The sequence below is a fragment of the Osmerus mordax genome, chromosome 11 (genome assembly GCF_038355195.1).
Source record: "Osmerus mordax isolate fOsmMor3 chromosome 11, fOsmMor3.pri, whole genome shotgun sequence".
NCBI lineage: Eukaryota > Metazoa > Chordata > Actinopteri > Osmeriformes > Osmeridae > Osmerus > Osmerus mordax.
Window position 1 is genome coordinate 9,064,949 of NC_090060.1, and position 22,446 is coordinate 9,087,394.

Consider the following 22,446-nt stretch of genomic DNA (forward strand, 5'->3'; position numbering starts at 1 on the left):
CGCCTTTCTGCCCGGGAAATAGCGATGAGGATTAAAGAGACGGACTCAATATTACAAGCCCCTAACACCTGAACCATGCGCAGATTGATTCGGGGTGAGCGACTGCGTGCGTGGGGTATAAAGGGATCTTCACTACCCAGCACCGGGTGCATATTTACCCATGACATCTGGCCAAGTTGATCATAGACAGAATATGGCTCTTTTTGCCCACCCAGACTTTCCTGAGCGTGCATACACTGACCACAGAGACTTTACTGCGCCTTTTGGAGACCAAGATGACGGTAAAGGTATGGTGGAAATGCTTTTTAAATCTAAAATCAAAAAGTTAGACTAACACTGTTTTCCATAGTAATGACAACAACGAACATTAATTAATATAGACCCACCTAAAGTAAAGAACATATTTGATAGAATTTACTATACATTTTCTCAAATCTCAAATGTCATTTTTTCTTATTGATACATGTTAATATCTGTCGAGTTTTATTGAGATGATGTATGATAATAAAATATTATTCCTTCACCTGTATTTAAGGCTAAAACTTGTCGGCTTTATTTATAGAGACAGGAAAGCAGGGAGAGAAGGAAGAGGCTAATGGTCCGTGAGGGAATCTAGTATGGGCCCCTGCGTCTTTAGCCATTATGTGCTCTTATCCGGTGACCCACCAGGGCACCCCAATAAGTTTCGGATTGAGCTATTGCTCAAACGGAAATTGAGTTTTAACCTCAAATGGGATTTTGTTTGTTACTATACTGAATCATTTGCCATGCAGACATGAGAAGTGATGGGTCTGCCGCTGTCCCGTCGCCTGAACGAGGCGGATATAGTGAAGGTCAGCGGAAACGCAAAAGAACCATCTTCAGCCGTGCACAATTATCGGAACTTGAGCAAGCGTTCGCCATGACGCCATACCCAGATATTACCCTCCGTGAGCGCTTGGCAGCGCACACTCGTCTTCCCGAAAGCAAAATCCAGGTTGGTAACTAATTAATGCCCTCTGATAAGGTCAGTTTGAAAGGCCGCTCTTGACACGGGCGATGGATTTACCCTGATCTTTATGCTTGTGTTATAGGTGTGGTTCCAAAACAGACGTGCCAGGAGCATCAAGAGTGGTAGACTCCTTAAGTCAACCAAGGTTGTTCATGGAGGATGTGCACCTGCAGCCTGCCAACTCCGGGCCAGAGTTCGCTCTCCTGGGCCCTCCTCATTTTCCTCCACCCCTGCCATGGAGCTGTTCAGGCCGGACCAGAGCCAGTGTGAGGATGGACTGCAGCAGCTGTTCTGCTCTGACTGGCGCAACCTCTGCAACTACCCAACCTCCCGCCAGCCCCCGCCCGTCTCTCCCAACTTGTCAGAGTCTCTCCTCTGGGAGGACGACTGTCGCCTTCCCCTGGGAGCCTTGCCTGCCCCTGCAGCCATGCTCAGACATCCTCACACTTCACAACCTTATCAGGCCTGTGCCATGGCCTCAGGGTTCAGGAACTACACGTCCCAGAGTCTGGCTGGTGGTGCCACCAGGTATGGGGCTCACTGTTCAGTGGACCAGGTGGTGCCATCCAACCCTCAGCAGATGTACTGGGACATGGGCCCTGCCCAGACACAGACCTCCATGGGCTACATTTCTGACCTCATCTACAACGCTGCCATCGTCACCAACTTTCTGGAGTTCTGAACCCTATCGCTCCTGACTGTGACTATGCCTCCCCTGATATCCACACCATAAATTAAAAACTCATTGCATTGTTATAAATTGACCATTCTGAAACAGAACAATTACATCAAGACTGGAAATGGATGATGGGAGCATCCCTGCCTTCTCTTCCCCATCTAAAACTCCTTCATGACTCTCCTGTCCATCATGTGTATTTGTTTTTACAGTGACCAAACTGTGGTAACTAAGCAGCAATACTTTTTACATCAAGTAGTGTGTGTGTCGTTTGCCATCTTGTAAGTGTGATATCTAATTAGCAAAATTAAGAATTTAAACAGTTTCCCGTTCAGTTTACATTATGTTCAGTAGTCTGTGGTGTTTAGAAAGACTGTATTGGCTGTGTATGTTGTGACATGAGAAGCTAGCTGATATGAAAAACATTAAGCCAGTTGTTTAGACAAACTTATCTGGTTGTAGAGACCCACTATCTGACCAGAGATTTGATCCTTGAAATGTTTAGCTCTTTGGGGAGTATTATCTTTCAAAATATCCAGATTAAAATGATTCCTTGTGGAAAGATACCACGACAGATATAATTATTCTCTGTAGATTTTTTTCCCTGTAAGTATGAGATGGACAGAGGGGAAAATGAATAATAAGAAATAAATTAGAACTGGAGCTCAGAATCTACCAGCTTAGCTTTAATTCTGGCTGGATTTAGGTTCTGCACTGAATTGTTATATGTGAGTCTACAGGACAAATATGACAGGAGACTGCTGGACACTGATCTCTGCATATCATAATAATCTTTAATACCAAATCATCTTTCAATAAACCCTTAATCCTGGTGTCAAATCTCAGATCTTAGATACTTTTTTGTATTCCAGATGTAGTTACATGGTTTAATCTTTCAGTTGAGATGAAAGGACAAATGCTTATTTACTGATCAGATATTGGTACAGTGGGGCAGGATCAGATCTTTAGATATAATATTAGAATTGTTTTGCATCCTGACAGGAGATCTCTGTTGTTGTGGAGGATTTAGACTTTTCCTACTCTGGCTCACAGAGGGACATTGTAATTGGTTGTTTTTGTTCCCTGGGCCATAGAAGGCCTCTTACCCCTGACAGATCAGCAGTCCAGTACACACCCACCCTCACCCTGTCCTGGACATAGCCTAACCTACGACTGATAGTACCTGCACATCTGACAACTGGTCAGAATTCTACATAGCAGCACAGACTCACAGATACTCGTTTAGCACCAGAACAGAACTCTTAACTATCAAGCTACAATGCATCTGGAAAGTAATCACAGCGCTTCACTTTCTCCACATTTATTCATTCCTTATTCCAAAATTGATACATTTTTTCCCCTTTAAATTCTACACCCATAATGACCAGGTGAAAAAATTAAGAACTAAAATAATTCACAGCCTTTTCTCAATACCTTGTTGAAGCACCTTTGTCAGCAATTACAGCCTCAAGTCTTTTTGAGTATGATGCTATAGGCTTGGCACACCTACTGCCGTCATGGCAAAGGCAGTGAATACTTGAATAAGTATTGGTACCATACCAAACACAAAGATAGCAGGGGCAACTGAACACTTTATTAACTCATGGAACCGTTAACTTTCACCCCACATTGTGAGACAGAACAGGATTTTTAGACCACAAAAACAGATTAGGGCAAATAAATATGACAAACACAACAAATTATTTTAAAAACAGTAGTTGGGTACAGTGTACAATGTTGATTGAATCTGACCATTTAAGTGTAATATTTATAGTTTAGTCCATTTATCAGCCTAAACAGCTGGAATGTTAATCTGAACCATGGTTTGAAGGCTTCCAGACTCCTATGGTTGATAGGGTTTCCCTTCTCCTTCCACAAATCCTAGGGTTCTCCAAGCTCCCCCTCCATTGTCCTCACTAGAACATAGAGTTCTGCTAGGCCAACCACAGAGGCAGCGATCACAGCAGCTATCACCCTCTGAAACACACAGACAGCAAATATTATTCTCAAGAACACACACAACCCCACATATAACAGATATATACACAAAATAATGTGCATACTGCTGCTGTCTCTGTGAACAGGTACTGGCTGCCCATGTAGGAACAGGCGAACGTAGCTGCTACTGTCACCAGGAAGTTGAAGACTGTTACAACAACAGCCTTGGCGGATCGCACTGAGGAGAGACAGAGATAAGATAATCACACAATAGATGGGGTGAGAGGGTTAGGTTCAGAGTGATAGAGGTTAGGGTTGGAGATATTTATAAGTCAGGTATGCTCAGTGCTGTATGGACACCAACCTTCCCTTCCAAAGTCTGCTAAAGTGCCATGGCGATTGATTTCCTGGGGTACACAAAATCATTCAAAACATCCTGTTATACTTTTATAACTATAACCCCCGCCCAAACGCAAAAATATAGCTGAATGTTTTTTTCTCTTGAAAATCTAAAACTGTATACACCATTTTTCCTCTCTGTGTTCAGTGCTCACAAGTTATTGGACCAGAGTTCCTATCTGGTACCAAATTTATTAGAACCACCACAAAGGAGTTAGACTGCTAGGAAACGGTCAAGAGGAGCAGTATAAAGAATTCAAATGTACCTGTCTTTGTGCTTGTTACAAATGGCACATAACAGCGCTTGTATTTACCTGTGCATTGACGTTTCGTGTGATCCTATTGTACTCCTCATTAGCCAGCTTGGCTTTGATCTTCTCCAGACGAGCCACCAGCTCAGGGTTCTGTTTAATCACACAGAAACACTAACACATTTGTAGGCCCCATTGACTCCTGGAGCTATGCAAGTGGTTTGACACTTCCAGCCAGGAGGTCAGACAGACAAAGGAAGATAAGATGTGTAACTCACCCTGGGTGGCATCTCCACCTGTGGCAGGAACAAGATACTGTCCTCCAGGAGATCATGAAGGAAAACTGGATGACCTGGAAGTAAAGCTTATTTAGCCCCAATGACATATACAGAACCGTATAGGATACAGAACACTACTACTGTTCAGTACCAAGGCAGAGCTAGTGTTGCTTGGGCACACTATAATTCCTGTTTTAACAAAAAGGTACCGACAAAACATATTGAACCACTTTTCTATACGAATGTGATTTATACCTCGAATGACCCAGAACACTGATATGTTTACTACTAGTACCTACTATTGCAGGGGCTCAAACTATACCGCCATCAGACTCACTACAAACCGTTCTCTTGAAGACACTTGTGAATTGTTCTTGCTGTTCGGAAGGTCAGGGTAGATGGTTCCTCCTTTTCGACGATGTTCCGAAGTTCCTCGCGAAGTTCGGGAGGAACAGCTAGGTTAGACTGTCCAAGTAAATCGTTCAATCTCTCGCGAAATTTGGTACCAATCACAAAAGACGATGCCATCGTTATATCTTAACAAATGGTGAGTTGTTTTAGAATTCGTAGCTCTAACTACCTGAGGTGGCTATAGCTGAGCTAAACGATGAGGTGCGGTTCTCTTCGCAAAATGGCAGATTAACTAGCGGGCATACACAATGAACAAAATGTACCCATGTACGAGATAACAATTCTTCATATTCCTAATGAAATCACAAAACGAATAAGATTTTAGATGTAAAATCATCTGCCGAGGAAGTCTAAGAACGCAGCCATATTCAATCCATGTCATGTGACTGCTGTTATTTTTGTTTTTTTCTTCCTCCTTTCCGATGTCAGAAATATTGCCTGCCCCTGCAGGTTGGACTGGGTGTTGCTCAGCCAGGTCATATTTCCAATAATGCTTCTCCATTTTCCATCTCTTTGTCACTGAAATAGTAGTAGCCTATAATCAGCTTTGAAATAAATGACACTCTATGTCCTGTTTTAATGAGATCCTGTGTCCATTACTGTTTCATAGCATTCCACACTGCAGAGTAGCAAACCCACAAGCCAGTGTTGCACACTTACATTTGAACTAACATCAGCATGCTTATGACACACCTACAGTGCATGCGTATGCACACATAAAGAAAGATGGCTGCCTGTGCGATACGACAAGGATTTCTGACGACTGTCAGTAAATATAACAAGAAAAATACACAAAGAATGTTGCGTATTATTTACAATAGTACTGGGAGCGAATTAAAAAGACCCCGTTTACAGTGTTTAGCGTGCAGACTTCCGAACATTCAACAGACGAGGTTCATGTCGTCACGGTAAGCACTCTCAAGCTAGCCAGCTAGCCACACTACTAGTACTAGCGTTAGCTGTCCCTTTCTTAAGCAGGTTGCCCTGGTGGTGCGTAATAGCCTATTTGGCAGTCTTTGAGATTACACGGTGAAAAATATAATGTGAATTTGGCATACATATCTACCCACTGTTCCTGTCATCCATCTAAGGAATTCATAATGAGGCGCACACATGTAAAGCAGCCCAGAAAACTCCTTGTCAAATGCAGCCTTGTGCTGCTGCTGCTACTAGCTAGCTAGCGAGCTACTGTAATCTCCGCGACGACTTTCTCCACTGCCTTCAGTGTGCACCATGAAGCTTATTAAGCATTACAACTATATGTCGACATCGTATCCTCTAATTGACAGTTTGAGTTGAAAGTATAAAAGGAACATATGGACACTACTTAAATACACACTGAGGAGTTTAAACCACAGGCTCATTCCAGATTGCCTGACGTAGGCTACACACAGGTACTAACACAAAATTGCTGCACTTGGGTTGACCTTCGTCAGAAGTACGATTCATACATATGATGTTCTACAATAGTCTGTAGAAAGCAATTAAAACCCAAGGCTAGGCCTAGATGAGGACAGCACTACCTAGGTTCTGAGAGAAAGTAGGCCAAAGGTATTTACAATCTCACTGTGGAGCTGGCTCTGAACCATTGCTGAGAGAGCTGGCTTGGCAGTAAGATTGATTTTGTATCAAAAAAACATGCTAACCTGTGGATTTCTCACAGATGGGAATACAGGATTGGCAATAGGTCACTGTTACTTGTTGACACTGTTAGGGAGTGTTATTGCTTAATGTAATGTCACAGCTGGTGTTACAGTGCTAATTAATTCTACAGGATTGTGATGAGGTGTTATATTTTTGCTGCAGGATAGGATTTCAGACCACTTTTACAACTGCAATGATATGTAGGCTAGTGTTAAAATTGTAGGATATCAATTGTATTACGTGTTTTTGCTATTTTGTTATACTTCCAGTGTCATCATAGTGTAATGTAGGTCCAGTGGTATATGGATGGTGATAAAGAATTGTGATTTAGCTCCAATGTTGAAGAGATGGTGCTATAGGATTGCGATATAGCTCCAGTGTGTCACAGTCTGTGTTTGGTAGGAACAGGCCGGAGGGAAAGGTTCTGGAGACTGTGGGAGTGTTTGAGGCGCCAAAACAGCATGGCAAATATGAAACGGGACAGGTAACATTTTCCTTCTCTCCTTGCAAACGTCACAACTTAATTCTCACAAAAACTGGTGTTTGGTTTATTCCATAAAATAACAGTCAGCAGTCATTTATAATGTTTTATGATAGTAGTATTACTGCACATAACCCTATGATAGTACACACTTATTTATTCCCATTGGATTGCATGTTCATTGGAGTGGAGTATCTCCTGACACTGGGACCAGCCCTGGCCTTTCAGGTTACCAGGTAGAACACGGGATGGACACCAGGAATCCCCCACCATTACTGGAGTAACCCAGGTCATGTCTCTTGTCTCCCTAGCTGTTCCTCCACAGTGTGTTTGGCTACAGAGGGATTGTGTTGTTCCCTTGGCACGCCAGGCTCTACGACAGAGATATTACCCCGCCCATGTCTGAAAGGTAGTCCCTCCTACATCAACATAACTCTGTCCTTTGGACATAGATTCACCGTAGACTCACCCAAACCCATGGTCAGATTTCCTCACCTGTGTGATTGTTTGTTCCAGTAAGCCCGAGCCTCCTGGGCCACACGGCTCTAAGGAGGTGAAGGGGAAGACTCACACCTACTATCAGGTCCTCATCGACACCAGGGACTGCCCCCACATAGTAAGTACTGCAATGGTTGGATCCACTACCACCGTTAGCTGTGAGGCAATGTTTGTTTTAGCCCTGTTGGCCTCCAATACAAATACGAATAGGTGTATTGTTAGACCCCTATTAATGATGGTTAAATACTGGTTCACTCCTCTTGCACTCTGCGTAGAAGTTAGAATATCATAATGCAATGCTTCAAGAGTGTCTGGCTTTTAACCTCCAACTCTTAGTCTTAGAACTGAGACCAAACCTACAACCAACCTTTAGACAAAGAGAGACTAGGCTCCTGTTAATCCTTAAAAAAAGAAAAAAAGGTTATTTCTTCCTGGGTTCATGTAGTGCTGCTGCCTACATCAGTCTTATTGTTGTTTCTTGTTGTGTTACCAGTCCCAGAGGTCCCAGACTGAAGCAGTTACATTTCTGGCCAATCATGACGACAGCAGAGCCCTCTACGCCATCCCAGGTAGCAACAGAAGAACAGGTGGAATCGGGACTAGAGGAAGACTTGTATTTTCATGTAGTGAGATGCTCTAACGCTCTCTCTGGCTCCCTCTCTTTTTGTCTCCTTTTCATAGGTCTGGATTATGTGAGCCATGAAGACATATTGCCATACAACTCTGCAGAGCAGGTCCCCATCCAGCACGAGCTGTTTGAGCGCTTCCTCATGTTCAACCCTGCCAAAAGTATTTCCTTCACATGATCTCTTACAACTATGGGATGGGAACAGGTTTAGTCACCAATAATGAATTGATGGCCAGCACTCATGTCATAATCTTGTTCTGATTATTTCAGAGGTCCAAAATTGGTAGATCTCACTCTTGAAAATAAAATAGCCATATCAGGATTCTGTGTGTGTGCTGGTTAGTCATGTGCTATTCATATACAATATACTGTGTGTCTATAGGTTAAATCACCCCAAAGTTCAGTGTGTGAAGAGTTTAAATGACTGTGTGAAAAATGCAGAAGAATGGTCATGCAGTACACCATGGCATATATACGTAGGTATTTGATCGGGCATGTCAGCCATGTTTGATTAAATGGCTTTCCTGTACGGGTAACTAGCGCCACCATTTACTGAGCGGGACACCTTGAAGGCATGGCAGGAAAAGAACCACCCCTGGTTGGAGCTGTCGGACGTGCACCGTGAGACCACAGAGAACATCAGAGTCACTGTCATCCCCTTCTACATGGGCATGAGGGTACGGGATCCTATCCTTTTCTACAAGGGCATGAAGGTTTAAGGTTCCTATCCTTTTCTGTAAGGGTACCAATGGTGTGAAAGACGAGTCCTTCCACATAGGAATATGTACAAAACATAATAATAAATAACCCTTGTTTCTTTCAGGAGGCACAGAACTCTCATGTGTACTGGGTAAGCAGCCATATTATTTTCCTGATTAATGAGGGACCTTCCTAGCAAGACACACAATCACAATTCCCAGGTCACTGGTACTGAGTATGAACAGGATATGTGAACTTGCTGCTGGTGTGTATACACAGTGGCGGTACTGTATCCGTCTGGAGAACATGGGGGAGGAGGTGGTTCAGCTGAGAGAGAGACACTGGAGGATCTTCAGTCTGTCAGGAACCCTGGAGACCGTCAGAGGACGAGGAGTGGTGGGACGTGTGCGTAGCATCACATACTCTGTCCATCAGAAACACTCCCATTGTATTTTGAAAGTTCTTGAATTTGATGATTGAGGTATGCAACCTCACACCAACTGTGTTCTATGACCCCTGGTGTATGTTTGTGTTCCTCCAGGAGCCAGTGTTGTCCAAGGAGCAGCCAGCCTTCCAGTACAGCAGCCATGTGTCTCTGCAGGCACCCAGTGGACACATGTGGTGAGAAGCAGCCTTCATTGTTCACCCTTGATACACAATCAAAATTTAAAAAATTATTATTATTTTCTTTTTTTCTTTGTTCATTCCTTCCTTCCTGTGTGTAGGGGGACGTTCCGTATTGAGAGAACTGATGGCTCCCACTTTGATGTGCGTATTCCTCCATTCTCCCTGGAGAGCAACAAGGATGACAAGGCCCCCCCTGCTGGCTACACCTTTTAAATCCACCCTGGCGCTGCAAAAAAAAGATGTGACAAGCCATGCTGAGGAACGGATCAAACATACCCATCCTCCTTACATACATTTTGTCGTGAGAGTTTTCAAAAAAACATTGTAATTATGAGCATTTTTAGATATGTTCATTTATAAACAGGAATTAATGTTCACCCGACATTGCATCTGGTTGTACCAGCCTAACATTTCTAGAGGGGTCAGTATGAGGCAGCAAAGGAGTGAGCGCAGAGAGAAAGCGTGTGAGTTCAGATTTAGGGAGGTATTTCAAACAGTAAGGGTGTGCTATTGTTATTGGTGTTTTCCACTGTTGGTATTAAAGCAATATCATCTACACCCTGAATGTAATGGGGAGACCATGTCTGCATCTTTTTTATCAGGCTGGATCCTGGTGTTGTGCCAGGCCCGAATTGCAACCTAACCCTTCTGATCTGGCTGAAGCCTTGTTTAGGAGAGGAAGTGCATCTGTGCTGTGCCTTGCTCAGGACTAAGCAGTCTGTGTCTATCTCTGTGAGAAGGACTGATGTGGCTCTTGTCAGTTTTTTGAAGAAACTACAGTTGTGGTAACTAGTTGCTCCTCTTACCCTGAGTAGATTTTGAGAAAGGATGAACGAGCTAACTGTGAGACCGTCTAAGTATAATACTGTAAATAGAGTTGTAAAGTCCAAACTAATAAAGAAATGTAAATTTTGACAATGGTTTGATTTCTTTTGTTTTGATATTGTCAAAGAGGCAGAACAGTTTCACAGGATGGTGCGATAACTTCATATTGTCTTGTCAGCTTTCAGCTCACCTGCTGTTTCAGACAAATGTCTACCTTCCTTGACGTGAAAGTGAATGCCTGGCCAACATGGTCACCACTAGGGGGATACACATCCGTTCAGTCTGCTCTGCCGATGAGGTGCCACCTTTGTGAGCAGCTGGATATTGGCCCCTAAAAATAGCGAGTCTTTGAAGTGTTCACTGTCATCATGTTACACCACTGGAAAGTCGAGCACAATAGAATATGTATGCATTCTTATGCTAAGCTTACGTGCAATGTGTAGGCAAAGTTTGTTCATCCTTAGAAACCTCGTAGTATGTGGTATAGGCTATAGGAGGCTAATTTGTTTTGCTGGTCTTGGCATCTCTCACGAAGAAAATAGTTGGACGTTTTTTTCAAACCAGCCCCTCCCTGCCCTGTGCGCGGTGAAAGGGGCGCACACGCACTGCGCGCACTGGCGATAATTCAGTCTAGAATCTAGCCACCTTGAGACAGTCTTCTTGGCGTGACCCAATAGATATGTTTAGTTCAGAACCGCTGATTTCTGATAGTTTTTAAGTTGCGATAGTTTTTTTTACGGATATTCATTCGTGAGAATGCTGTAATGTTTTTGGAAAAAGAAAGGCAAAATCCTCCGTGAGACGTAGCCTACATCACATCATGTAGCCTACGAATTATTTGGAAAGCTCGGTCGACAGAGGAACGAACCATTGAGGATGTAAACAATACCATGCCCTGTCTCTATTTTCTGCTTTTTGGCGTGTTTCTTGTTCTTACGTTTGACGAACGTTGTCTTGCTTGAGCTGCTCTAATTCTTGATTTAACAACAAGGAGTCCGGGAGACAACACCAGCGCGAACAAATATAGAATTTAAAAAACTTAATATTTCCCCGCTGTAATGGGCGGCAATTGCTATTTAGATCCAAGACGGTGTCCAATAGAAATGTGTGCTTAAGGACTTTGCTGAGGAAACGAGTGCGCACTCCTATGTGTTCGGCCATGCGACTTGCAGCATCATTGGAGCTCTTCCCGACCTGACGGGATTTTTCTTGGTGTTAGTTCAGCATGAATTGGGGCTTAGGCTAGTAATGATTTAAATGACCGATTATGTGACTGGAATACAAGGCCGAGTGTCGCCATCAATGTCATTGTCAGATATTTAACATAGGCTACTACAAATATTATTGGATTCATGTGAGACAACAAATTGCACAACAAAAGTTATGGTCATTGATGGAGAGCCTTTTTTTGGTTAGACTTTCAATTTCGAGGGGCCAACACCACAGGCTCGTCACCAACTGTCCCATTACAAGACCAACTTCAAATAGGAATCTCTGTTGATGCTGTAATTCCAAAGTGGGGTTATGTCTCGCAGGCCAGACTAGTGGAAGTCTTGAAGTCTTCACCTGGCATCAGGATGCCGGCTAGTTCTGAACTGAACTTGAACCAGTACTAAACCGGTATTAAAATATGTTTAGCACAACTTAGAAGGTTCAAACTCGTTTCCCCTCTTTATCAAGTCTTAACTGCAGTTCACATTGAAACCATCAAGAAGATGGGTGCCAGACAGACCAAAGGAGCAGGCCCAGATGCTGGACCTAGCCCACAACATGGCTGGAAACGGACACCAAGCAAAGAAAGAGGTGACATCTTTGCCTCATTCATGTTGAGGTCAGGTGATCGCCTGGGCCGTGGCGGGACGGCACCCCCCTACCAGCGACGTATTTGCATGATCCAGGACATGCTGCTACTCGCCAGGCAGGGCCGACAGGATGAGGCCACAGAGATGCTGAAGACACTCCGACAGGTAGCTTTCTTCAGTCTCCATCTTTGTGGCACTGCTACATAACAACCCCTAACCTGCTACACACAGACCTTTCATTGCTGCCTAACAAAGCTGTTGACCACAGATCTCTCTCAAAATCTGAAATAAACATGGCTACCTAATTGGGGAAAGAGATATACTGTACAGCTTTGACAGATAGACCAGCTAAGGCTGTCAGTTGTTTTGTTGTATTTAACTTTCCCAGAGAAGTCATTCAAAAATAGAGAATCATGGAGAAGAGGAAAATGGCAGAAGATAGAGAGATCCCAAACAAAATTCAAGTGAATGAGATGGAGCTTGAGAAGAGGGAAGGCAAAGGAAATTAAATGGCAAAGAAAATAGGACATCATTTGTTTAAACTTGATGTGGTTGATTTGACAAGATAGGCTACACATACATACATTTTTGACTGGTCTCAGATGAGTGATGAGTTATCAGCTGTGTAAACAACTATGCATGATGGGAATATAGTGGATTGTGCTAAAGGTCAACCAATCCCAAGCCTCAAAGGATTGTCCTGCTGTTACGGATCTAAAGAGCAGTGATTAAAACAAGAGGTTGTGATTAGTTGAGGGTGGGCAAGAGGTTGAGGGTGGGCCAGAAAGGGAGATGCTCTATAGCATTGAGAAAATCTGTCTCTGCTGTCCAGGTGCATTTCTTTCCGGAAACCGTGGCAATAGTCTGAGGTTTTGAACAAACAAGAGTTCATTAAATGAACAGGAACCTTGTTGAAAGCTAAAATGGCATGCACAGTTATTATCTCTGCCTCAGTTAACATTATCTTTCAGCATCGCTGTCTGAGTTAGCTTGTCCTTCTTAGTTAGCATCTCTGTACCTTCTCTGTTTCAATTAGCATTTCTCTGAGTAAGGATATTAGATTTATTTTACAGTGTCTTTGTTTCAATTAGGATCTACATATTCAAAATTGGTTACTGGGCAAACATAATAATTAATTGCTGCTTAAATACAATTCTTGTTCAGTAATGTGGAATATAAATTGTGAATTATCTATTGAAGTTTCATAGCTTCTCATTATAAAGGAAGAAATAGGTTATCTATGACCTCACACAAGCACAAACCCTTAACCCCCACCTGTGTGTGTGTGTGTGTGTGTGTGTGTGTGTGTGTGTGTAGGACTTGGGGATGGAGTCCACATCGCTGGATGATGTGCTGTACCGCTACGCCAGCTTTAGGAATCTGGTGGACCCCATCACTCACGACCTCATCATCAGCCTGGCCAGATATGTCCACTGCCCCAAGACGGTAGGGCACACCTATTATGTTTTCATATTGTGGTCAGTTACCTTATTTTGTAGAAGCAAGTGCTTGTGTACAACATAAACAGACATGCCGTAATATCAGATGCTATAAGAGTCACATCCACCTGACTGTCTTGGTCTCACTATTAGATTAGAGACACTCCAACTGGGCATTTTCTGAGTATTGAACGATGTGTGTTTTCATTAAAGACATGGAAAGATGTGTGTGAAAGTAACAATCCATTAGGGACATGGAGAAGAGAGAGGAAGAGAGATAGAATGGGTGATATGTAAACCTTTTGTATCTGTGTCGATGATCTACAGAGCTTTTCCTTCTTTATCTGTCTCTCTCTGTGTGCTGTCTTGGTTGGTCCTCTCTCATTTCTAATTCAGCTCACATCCTGTGATTCTCTCGTGTGTTTCTCTTTGCTCTACACTCCTCTTAGCTCCTCACTTCTCCCTTCTGTCCCTATCTGCTTCTTTCGGTTCATTATGACCTCCTGTCAACAATGATTAACCTGTTTTGTCTGTCCTTCTGCCCTTCTCCCTGACTTTCAGGAGGGGGATTCTCTGGGCGCCATGGAGAAGGTGTGTCGCCAACTGACCTATCACCTTAGTCCTCACTCTCAGTGGAGACGCCGGGGCCTTCTAAAGAGGAAGCCTCAAGCATGGTGAGGATATGCATTGCTGTGTGCATGTGTGTTTATGTATAAAGTGTGTAGCTGTGTAGGCAGAGATCACCTTATTCTCTGTCCAAGCCTGAGTTGATTCAGAGCTTTTTGGCTACATCTTACAATAAGCACACTGTTCTGCCTTGCCTCATCTTATGCTGCATTCAACTTTAATTTAACTAAGTGCTCACCACCTCAACAACTCTCCCTCTATCTAACCACCCCGTCCCCCCTCCCCCACACACACACAGTCTTAAGGTGGTGCTGTCCACTCCTCCCCCCAGCGGAGCGCTGGACCTATCAGGGATTCCCCTTGTAGTGAGGGACATGGAGCGGCTGTGCTGCCACCTGCAGCGTCATGCGGCCACCCTGTGCAGCCTGGAGCTGGGCTTCACCGAGCTCACAGACGAGGCCTTCCTCCTGCTGCTGCCCACCCTGGCAGCTCTGCCACATCTGGAGACCCTGGCGCTGAACGGCAACCGTCTGACGCGTGCTGTGCTCAAGGAGCTGACGGACAGCCTGAAGGACCCGGACAGCTTCCCTAGTGTGACCTGGATCGACCTGGGCAACAACGTGGACATCTTCTCCCTGCCTCAGCCCTTCCTGCTCAGCCTGAGAAAGCGCTGTCCCAAGCAGGGGAACCTGCCTACCATCCTAGAGTTTGGAGAGAGCCAGGTCAGCGAGCCGGAAGGTAGAGGTGACGATGATGATGCTAACAGGACAGAGAGCATGGGGGAGCTGCGCTCTGAAGTGGAAGGGGAGATGGACGGAGAGACGGAGATAGAGGAGATGATGGAGGAGCTGCTGGACTTTGACAGAGAGGTTCAGGGAAAGGAGGACGAGCTGGAGGACAGCATGTGGACCATGGAGGAGAAGGGGAAGGAGAGGAAGAGGGAGGAGTCACAGGGGAGGGTGGTAAGGGCTGAGAGGGAGGAGGACGATACACACAGCAATTCCTCCAATCCGTCTTGCTCCAGCCCATCTCTGAACTCCTCAGGAGCCATCGAGCCAATGAGAGAGGAAGGTGGTGATTATGGGACTGACAAATCGGATCATCTGACTTGAAGTCAGTTTTCTCTCTGCTTGTATTTCCCTTCCATGGCAAAGTATTGTCCAGAGGGAAAGAAGAGTATAAGAGGCGCAAAAAAGACTGAAAGGGTGTATAGAAAAGAAGAGAAGCAAATGTAGAGATTGTGTAGAGAAAGAAAAGAAGAGGAAGAAAGAGAGGAGAGATTGCTAGTCACTTCAGACACATTTAAGATAACCTCCGTTGAGATTAGCTTGCTAGACAGGAGTGCATCGTTATGAGAGAAGGTAATATTTGAATCATGTTTTTGGTCATCTTATTTTTCCTTTGGAGCACAGCATAGTAGAGATGTGTTTTCCGTCTTCCAGCATAGGAAACAATTGTATAATAGTTTAAGAACTGCTACATGAACACATGTAGGCTATTTGTTATTCATGTCAACTCTGACACATATTAGGGGGTTCAGATTGTCCTTGCTGAGCCTGTCCTGCGATTGTATATATGCCTATATGTGCCTGGCACTTTCTTCCAGTCTGTTTGTGTCAGACAGACTGGAATACTGACACACAGACAGACAGTGTAGAATGGGTTGAGTAAGACAGGCCTGTTCTCTTCTGTCTCTGTTCACAGTTCTGTTCTCTGATGCTTATTGTATGCCCGAATGAGTAGTCACTCATGTTATGAGTGAGTAATTGGACTGAGCTGCACTTTGGTTGTAAAAGTGTTTTGGACCTCATAGTAGTGAAGTATGCAATGGAGGAATATGCTGCTTTGAGGTGTTTGGTGAAAAAAACGCAATGGTCAACAGGGAATAGTAACTAAATTAGGATTAGGGATCCAAAGAATGTGTAGTTCCCAGCCACATTTTCATCTAACCTTTCTTAAATATAGCTTTTAAATGCTTACAGTGCTGTATTTATTCACTTGGCTAGAACATTATCATCATGCATGTAAACCAGTCTGCATACATTAGCATTACGCATGTAAACAAGTTTGCATACTTAACTATAGCCTACAGGTCTGTCCAGAAGTAGGACATCCCCTTAGGCAACACTGTAGCCTGTGTAGCTGTCCACTAGCTAGTGTTTTTCACCACTTGTGGGTCAGTCATCAAAAATACATCATTATGCTAATGTGCTTGATATGATGTCAATTTTACCCTTTAAACTCAATGGCTCCTGAATATTCACGGTGATCATGGTTGCCAGCCATGCAGGGAAATGTTCTACATGGATGCAGTTAGCCAACATTCAATGCATTCAAAGCAGAATGAAACAATAACCTTATATAGAGGCTCTAGAGCAATGTCACTCTCATGAGGCAGTCTACGTGAGGCACCCCTATACACTTTCTTATTTTTATTTGTTTCCTTGATTCTCAGGTCTTTGAAGACAAACTCTCCCTTCAGAGATAGTCCTATTGAACGGTTGTGTATTTTTTCTGTAACTTCTATGGTCTACTCTTGGTCTAGTGTACATACACAATTGTTCTATTTTCCTGTTAGTGGTAGTGAGTAAACTATGTCCTGGATCAGCGGCTTCACAGCCCATGGGCTTCCCTCACTTCCAGGATCGTCTACAAATCTTTTAGCAATGTGTCACGCTTACACCCTCTGTCTGTGTTTACTCTTGTCTAAATGCAGACATAGTGTTCAAGGAATACATTTTAGAATGAACCCTATATAAACATGATGTTTCAAACCTGATGACTTGATGCCTTGCCATGATTAAATAAAAATAAACAAATTCATTTTTATTGTGTTGTTAGTACAATACTGTATGTCTATGGGTTAAGTTTAAGGTTAGGTAACTATGATTGAGTATAACTACCGGTCTTTAGTCTCTGTGTTCTCATTCTCTTTCTCCAAAATGTAGGAATGCTGCCCAGGACATCAGCTCCAAATTTCTTCCCAAGCATTTCCCCCCAAAATAACACATTTCCATATATGGGTATCCATCTTTGTTTTATCAATAACAAGAGCTCAGTCAGACTGACTGAGACAGGATGACTGTTGCTCTGAGACTTCTTTGAATGATGGAACTGCCCAAACTCTGTCAAGCTGGACAGCAACTGTGACTACAGTCTAGGCAGGCTCTGAGTTGGCCAAGATGAATAGGGTAAAACATTTTCTCCGATTTTTCTACCACACGTATGTGGACCGATAACACCATTTTATGATGTCAGGATGAACAAATGAATTAACAAAATAATTTTAGCTCAAGGTACTGTTTTTTTTTTTTACAACGATATGTTTACGCTTACGCTTATTTTTCTTTATGCTCCTGCCCATCCACCGAGGTCCATAGAGTCCTACCCTCGAGATACACTACTGGGACTACACTGACATCAGGTGGCCAGACATCTAACTTGCATGTTAAAAAAAGGAGGCTCTTAACTGGAATGGTTGTCAACATTTGTATTTGAAATTCAACACAGTACTAAGTAGGCTGTATCCTATGCTAAGGATAGCGTTAACAAAACGTATTATAGTGGGTTCGTTTTAATTACACATTATTTAAATAAAATGTAGGCGTAGGCTACATGTCATGGAGGGTGAAGCCCGCCAGCCAGGAATCAATTAAACTTTAAAAAACAGTCCTAGAAATGATAGAAAGGTACACAGATTACAAAGAAAATTGCACATCTGACGATAAATTACATTTAGATATTATAAATTAATATTTCAAATCAATTGCTGTCAATATGGTTGGGTAAAAATATTGATGCAGAGAAAACCCGCTCTTGAGCCCCTCAACATGGATGTGGTATGGGAGTTATTTAAATACAGCCTCCACTGATATTGACTGTGGTATAGTGTATCATATCAAATAAAAAAATGAGTAAGTATATAATTTCATGGTACCGTGTGTGTGTGTCTCTCTCTGTGTATTTTACCTTATCATAATGGCGTGTCTTATCGTCCATGTAAAACCCACGTCACGTCCGGCCAAATGGGGTCAGTTTTCTTTTCCCCGGATCCGCCATTTCATTTTTAGAAGTTCCTTGTAACAAGTTAGCTACTGTATTATTCAAAATAGCATTTTCAAGCATTGTTTTGACTGTGATAATTACAATAGAATTTAAATTCAAAGAATTGTCGTGCGTGCTACGACGGTCCTTTTACGTAGTAATATAAATAAACGGGCCGGCGAGTTGCAAATGTCTCCTTTTTCCAAACGTGTTCTACGCGCTAAAGTTTTTGTATGAGTTGAACGTTGGTTGGGGATAAGAGGAGGCAAAGGAAAGGCCTGTGAAGCATCGGCGTAGGAGTGAGTCATGGCTGGACATTTTGATGCAGAGGACCGTGCAAGTTGGTACTGGGGAAGACTCAGTAGGCAGGAGGCTGTTTCTCTCTTGCAAGGACAGAGGCACGGGGTGTTTCTGGTCCGAGATTCGATCACTAGCCCCGGCGACTATGTGCTATCCGTTTCAGAAAATTCTAAAGTCTCGCATTACATAATCAACAGCATCAGCAACAACCGCCAGTCTGGTTCAGGTAAGAAAACATCTGGCATATCTGTGCTGTCGTGAAAATACTGGCCCATAGATTGTATGGGACGCTAGGCTAATACATGCCTTTATTGCTGCCAAGTCATTCAGGTTCCTTTGGAGCAGACGCCATGAACTGCCACCAATATCGCTATTTGAAAGTGATCACTTAACTTATTTTTCCATCAGCATACTCTCACACACAGAAGTAAGATGAAATAATCAGCCACTCAACCTAATCAGAGTTGGATTAGTGTTATCATGAAGTTGTCAAAGCTGGTCCAGATGTCTCCCCCTCTATCCTTAACCTAACTACTACTAACCTTTACCACACACTGTGACCCTGTCCTCTCCAGGTTTGGCTGCTCCAAGGTTCCGTATTGGGGACCAGGAGTTTGAGGCCCTCCCCGCCCTGCTTGAGTTCTATAAGATCCATTACCTGGACACCACTACGCTGATTGAACCAATCATCAGGTCCAAACATCTCTCCCTGGTTAGCGGCCCTCCTCCTCGGCTAGAGGATGAGTTTGTCCGAGCGCTCTTTGACTTCCCCGGGAACGATGATGAGGACCTCCCTTTCCGGAAGGGTGAAGTGCTGCGTGTGCTGGAGAAGCCTGAGGAGCAGTGGTGGAATGCCCAAAACGGAGAGGGCCGAGCTGGCATGATCCCTGTACCCTACGTGGAGAAGTACCGGCCGGCCTCCCCCACCTCGACAGCAGGGGCATTAACAGGGGGCTCTAGTGTGGCAGGAGGGTCTATAGGAAACACAGACAACCCTGGTACCCCCCAGCCTGGCCTTCCATTGTTGGGGGACCCCAGCCAGTACGCTCAGCCCACATCCCTACCAAACCTTCAGAACGGCCCAGTCTACGCCAGGGCTATTCAGAAGAGAGTGCCCAATGCATATGACAAGACTGCCTTGGCCTTGGAGGTAACAAAACTTGATACAGAATCTAAGTAACCCTTCTCATTCTATAGGAATCTATGGATCTGTTTAAATACAAAAACACATAAAAACAAAGGAATGCCATGTTGATCTAAAAGTGTTATCAATATAATCAACAACAGCCATTTTATAATTGTCTTAGCAATTTCATCAATATTGGGTTTTCTAAAAAGACCTAGCACGGGTTGCAGTTGTAGACTTCATAGACAAGACAGAAATGTCAATGAATATCCTGCCTCCCGAGTCTGTATATGCAAGAACATGTTTACTTTACAGTCAGGCTACATGACTAAGCAGGATTCAGAGGGTTTAATGATTAGCCTGCATTTCCTGACCTCACACTGTCAATGGTGCGACTGGGAGAACAGGGCTGGGCGAGCGGAGATATATCTGACAGAGCAACTAGAACTAGAACTGCTGTCTGAATTGTGTCGTTTAAGACGTGTGTGTGTTTGTGTGTTCACAGGTGGGAGATATGGTTAAGGTAACCAAGATCAATGTAAACGGCCAGTGGGAGGGGGAGTGTAAAGGCAAGCGTGGTCACTTCCCCTTCACACATGTCAAGCTGCTGGACCAACACCACCCAGAAGAGGAGCTTAGCTGAGACTGACTCCTTTCCTCCCTCACCGCTCCAAGTTACACACCCTTACTCCACCTAGAGACACGCTCCTCCATCAATAAGACCCCTCCTTCTCATGACGTCGCAGCACCACACCTTTGGTTCCCATTTACCTTCTAAGAGCCTCATCATTAGCACTGTCACTCAATTTACATGTATTTACACAACTTTAGTTTCTTGGTTAGCTCCCTTAGAGAAGTACAAATACACACTGACACAGACAATAATCTGCTGCTTGTGATTGGCTGGTAGAAAACAGCTTTGCCCAGAAGAGGAGACTGGTTTAAAGGGAGAGATGGGGGGGACAGGATTGTAATCAGAGATGTGCTAAGGTGAAGTTTACCTAAGGCGTGGGTCCAGGATCAGACCGTCTTCCTTAAATCCTAACCTGAGTGAAAAGTCATAGCTGCCTCCAGGTCAGCCGCTAGACACTGTTGTACTGTCAAGGAGAGGAGATACACTACATGGAAATAAACTCTTAAAACATATTCACTACAACCTGGACCAAGTACACATAGTCTTTTGTAAGAAATAGAACATGTTGTTATGAAATTATGTATTAATATGACTACCATAACATGCTAAAAGGTTTTTACTCTTTGTGGCACATTCTTGTTTTTTTATTTTTTTGTCTTTTGGGAAATGGCAGACAACCTCTACTAGGCTCCATCTCTTCACTGGTGCCTGGCCATGAATGTACCTCTACTGCAAATTGATCTCTGTGATCTTTCAGTATTTCATCTGTTTTCTGGAAGTACTTTACCTTTTAATAAGAATTGTAGGAAATGCATTGTGAAGTAAGATCTAGTAGTCCAATCTGATTTGAATGGTTTCAAGTGGATGTAGTCATGATGACACGCACCTGCTTTTCAGTGCTTTGGTTGGGTCCTGACACATAACTACTACTATTCACTTTAGTCTTTTATTGGACATCTCTAAATATTTGTGTTTTGTTTATGTGCCAGTTGTGCCAATTGCTCACAATGTCTCAACAAGTTTTCCTCATGTTGATTATTGTAAAGGATAGTATACTCCCTATGAAGCTGGGACAGACTCAGATCTGGCACCATGTTCAGATGAATCACGTATGTGTGAATAAGTAATTATAGGACTAACATGCTGTTTTTTACATTATTGACACAAGACAATCATCACCATGGAATAGCATTCCTAGAATTTCTGTTATGCCTTTCAGGACTCTGATTTGTGCTTCTGTCTATGTATCTTACTGCTTACATGAAGGAAAGGGTGACATTGGTAGGTCTTTGTAATCAGAATGCACTTAGTGATATTACTAATTGACACACTATGATGTTTTAAAATCAGTGACAGTTCTCAATATCCTATCAGTTTGTTGGTTTTGCTTTGTTTAGCTTGGTTGTTTCTGCCCCTCAAGTGTGGCTATTAATAGCAGTTTATTGTGGGTGTGTCCGAATGGCAGGATTGTTTTAACTAGTTATCTTTGTGAGATCTTGTTAAAACACCCCAATATTCAGTTCTTCAAGTTTCTAGTTTCAGCCTTGATAAATCATGAGCCTTTGCACAGTCACTCAAGTGCTGTCTCCCTATGTAGTTCACCTAAGCTCTTATTGAGACCCACCACCTCAGTATTTCACTACACTTATCACTATATCCTCTTACATATGCCCTTTCAATTTATGTATGTTGATTAGTTTCGTAATGTCCATCATGTCTTTAGGTACCCAAAAGTATTGTATTTTTGTAACTGTAAACATTAATTACTTTAAAACGGGGAAGGTAGCCAACTGCCAATGGAAATCTTGTTAATATTAAAACGTGACATTGTATTATATCACTTCATTTTTTTGAAGACAATTGAAATGACTTTGTATTTTCTGTAGCATGAAATGTGTTATACATAGTAAATAAAGTAAACCCTTGGCTACAGAATAAAAAGCATCCATGGGTGTCTCGACATTCCTTGTTGGGCACAGTACGACCATGTTAAAGTACGCTTGACCATTTGGCAAGAATGTTTGGACATATTGCCTATTTTAGGAAAGATCTAGTACAGAAAACATGACTGAGACGTGTCTATCACATAATTGCATACTCAAATCTTGTATGTAAAATGGTCGTGATT

The 22,446-nt window shown here is 43.2% G+C and overlaps 5 protein-coding genes across 6 annotated transcripts; 4 read left to right on the forward strand and 1 right to left on the reverse strand.

Moving 5' to 3' along the window:
• The first annotated feature begins 160 nt into the window (after positions 1-160).
• sebox (SEBOX homeobox) lies at positions 161-1,673 on the forward strand. The gene is made up of 3 exons (XM_067247005.1): positions 161-287; positions 774-976; positions 1,074-1,673. The coding sequence occupies exons 1-3, from the start codon at positions 161-163 to the stop codon at positions 1,671-1,673; spliced, it is 930 nt and encodes a 309-aa protein (XP_067103106.1).
• Positions 1,674-3,240: 1,567 nt separating this feature from the next.
• On the reverse strand, positions 3,241-5,332 carry tmem199 (transmembrane protein 199). Its single transcript, XM_067246404.1, has 6 exons — positions 4,878-5,332; positions 4,534-4,607; positions 4,319-4,408; positions 3,970-4,012; positions 3,731-3,843; positions 3,241-3,644 (listed from the first exon to the last, which is right to left on the reverse strand). The coding sequence occupies exons 1-6, from the start codon at positions 5,059-5,061 to the stop codon at positions 3,549-3,551; spliced, it is 600 nt and encodes a 199-aa protein (XP_067102505.1). The 5' UTR covers positions 5,062-5,332; the 3' UTR covers positions 3,241-3,548.
• Positions 5,333-5,641: 309 nt separating this feature from the next.
• poldip2 (polymerase (DNA-directed), delta interacting protein 2) lies at positions 5,642-10,433 on the forward strand. Its single transcript, XM_067246176.1, has 11 exons — positions 5,642-5,852; positions 6,997-7,072; positions 7,381-7,478; positions 7,586-7,685; positions 8,061-8,136; positions 8,249-8,356; positions 8,736-8,872; positions 9,019-9,045; positions 9,174-9,299; positions 9,436-9,515; positions 9,620-10,433. Exons 1-11 carry the CDS (start codon positions 5,671-5,673, stop codon positions 9,732-9,734), a joined length of 1,125 nt encoding a protein of 374 aa, XP_067102277.1. The 5' UTR covers positions 5,642-5,670; the 3' UTR covers positions 9,735-10,433.
• Positions 10,434-11,033: 600 nt separating this feature from the next.
• lrrc75a (leucine rich repeat containing 75A) lies at positions 11,034-15,452 on the forward strand. Of its 2 annotated transcripts, XM_067246267.1 has the most exons (5): positions 11,034-11,224; positions 12,027-12,313; positions 13,466-13,594; positions 14,149-14,261; positions 14,513-15,452. In XM_067246267.1, the coding sequence occupies exons 2-5, from the start codon at positions 12,062-12,064 to the stop codon at positions 15,324-15,326; spliced, it is 1,308 nt and encodes a 435-aa protein (XP_067102368.1). In that variant the 5' UTR covers positions 11,034-11,224; positions 12,027-12,061; the 3' UTR covers positions 15,327-15,452. The 2 variants fall into 2 exon arrangements, with proteins under 2 accessions (XP_067102368.1, XP_067102367.1); XM_067246266.1 differs by having other exon boundaries at positions 11,034-12,313.
• Positions 15,453-18,403: 2,951 nt separating this feature from the next.
• crk (v-crk avian sarcoma virus CT10 oncogene homolog) lies at positions 18,404-22,297 on the forward strand. The gene is made up of 3 exons (XM_067246233.1): positions 18,404-18,784; positions 19,134-19,708; positions 20,190-22,297. The coding sequence occupies exons 1-3, from the start codon at positions 18,565-18,567 to the stop codon at positions 20,325-20,327; spliced, it is 933 nt and encodes a 310-aa protein (XP_067102334.1). The 5' UTR covers positions 18,404-18,564; the 3' UTR covers positions 20,328-22,297.
• Positions 22,298-22,446: the final 149 nt, after the last annotated feature.

Coding starts and splice junctions, on each gene's coding strand:
- sebox (XM_067247005.1), top strand. CDS start 161: ATGACATCTGGCCAAGTTGATCATAGACAGAATATGGCTCTTTTTGCC. Junction 288..773: donor AGACCAAGATGACGGTAAAG/GTATGGTGGAAA, acceptor TTTGCCATGCAG/ACATGAGAAGTGATGGGTCT. Junction 977..1,073: donor TTCCCGAAAGCAAAATCCAG/GTTGGTAACTAA, acceptor CTTGTGTTATAG/GTGTGGTTCCAAAACAGACG.
- tmem199 (XM_067246404.1), bottom strand. CDS start 5,061: ATGGCATCGTCTTTTGTGATTGGTACCAAATTTCGCGAGAGATTGAAC. Junction 4,608..4,877: donor CAAGTGTCTTCAAGAGAACG/GTTTGTAGTGAG, acceptor CTTTACTTCCAG/GTCATCCAGTTTTCCTTCAT. Junction 4,409..4,533: donor AGGTGGAGATGCCACCCAGG/GTGAGTTACACA, acceptor GTGATTAAACAG/AACCCTGAGCTGGTGGCTCG.
- poldip2 (XM_067246176.1), top strand. CDS start 5,671: ATGGCTGCCTGTGCGATACGACAAGGATTTCTGACGACTGTCAGTAAA. Junction 8,873..9,018: donor CCTTCTACATGGGCATGAGG/GTACGGGATCCT, acceptor TGTTTCTTTCAG/GAGGCACAGAACTCTCATGT. Junction 9,300..9,435: donor GACGAGGAGTGGTGGGACGT/GTGCGTAGCATC, acceptor GTGTTCCTCCAG/GAGCCAGTGTTGTCCAAGGA.
- lrrc75a (XM_067246266.1), top strand. CDS start 12,062: ATGGGTGCCAGACAGACCAAAGGAGCAGGCCCAGATGCTGGACCTAGC. Junction 13,595..14,148: donor ATGTCCACTGCCCCAAGACG/GTAGGGCACACC, acceptor CCTGACTTTCAG/GAGGGGGATTCTCTGGGCGC. Junction 14,262..14,512: donor AAGAGGAAGCCTCAAGCATG/GTGAGGATATGC, acceptor ACACACACACAG/TCTTAAGGTGGTGCTGTCCA.
- crk (XM_067246233.1), top strand. CDS start 18,565: ATGGCTGGACATTTTGATGCAGAGGACCGTGCAAGTTGGTACTGGGGA. Junction 18,785..19,133: donor CAACCGCCAGTCTGGTTCAG/GTAAGAAAACAT, acceptor TGTCCTCTCCAG/GTTTGGCTGCTCCAAGGTTC. Junction 19,709..20,189: donor AGACTGCCTTGGCCTTGGAG/GTAACAAAACTT, acceptor GTGTGTTCACAG/GTGGGAGATATGGTTAAGGT.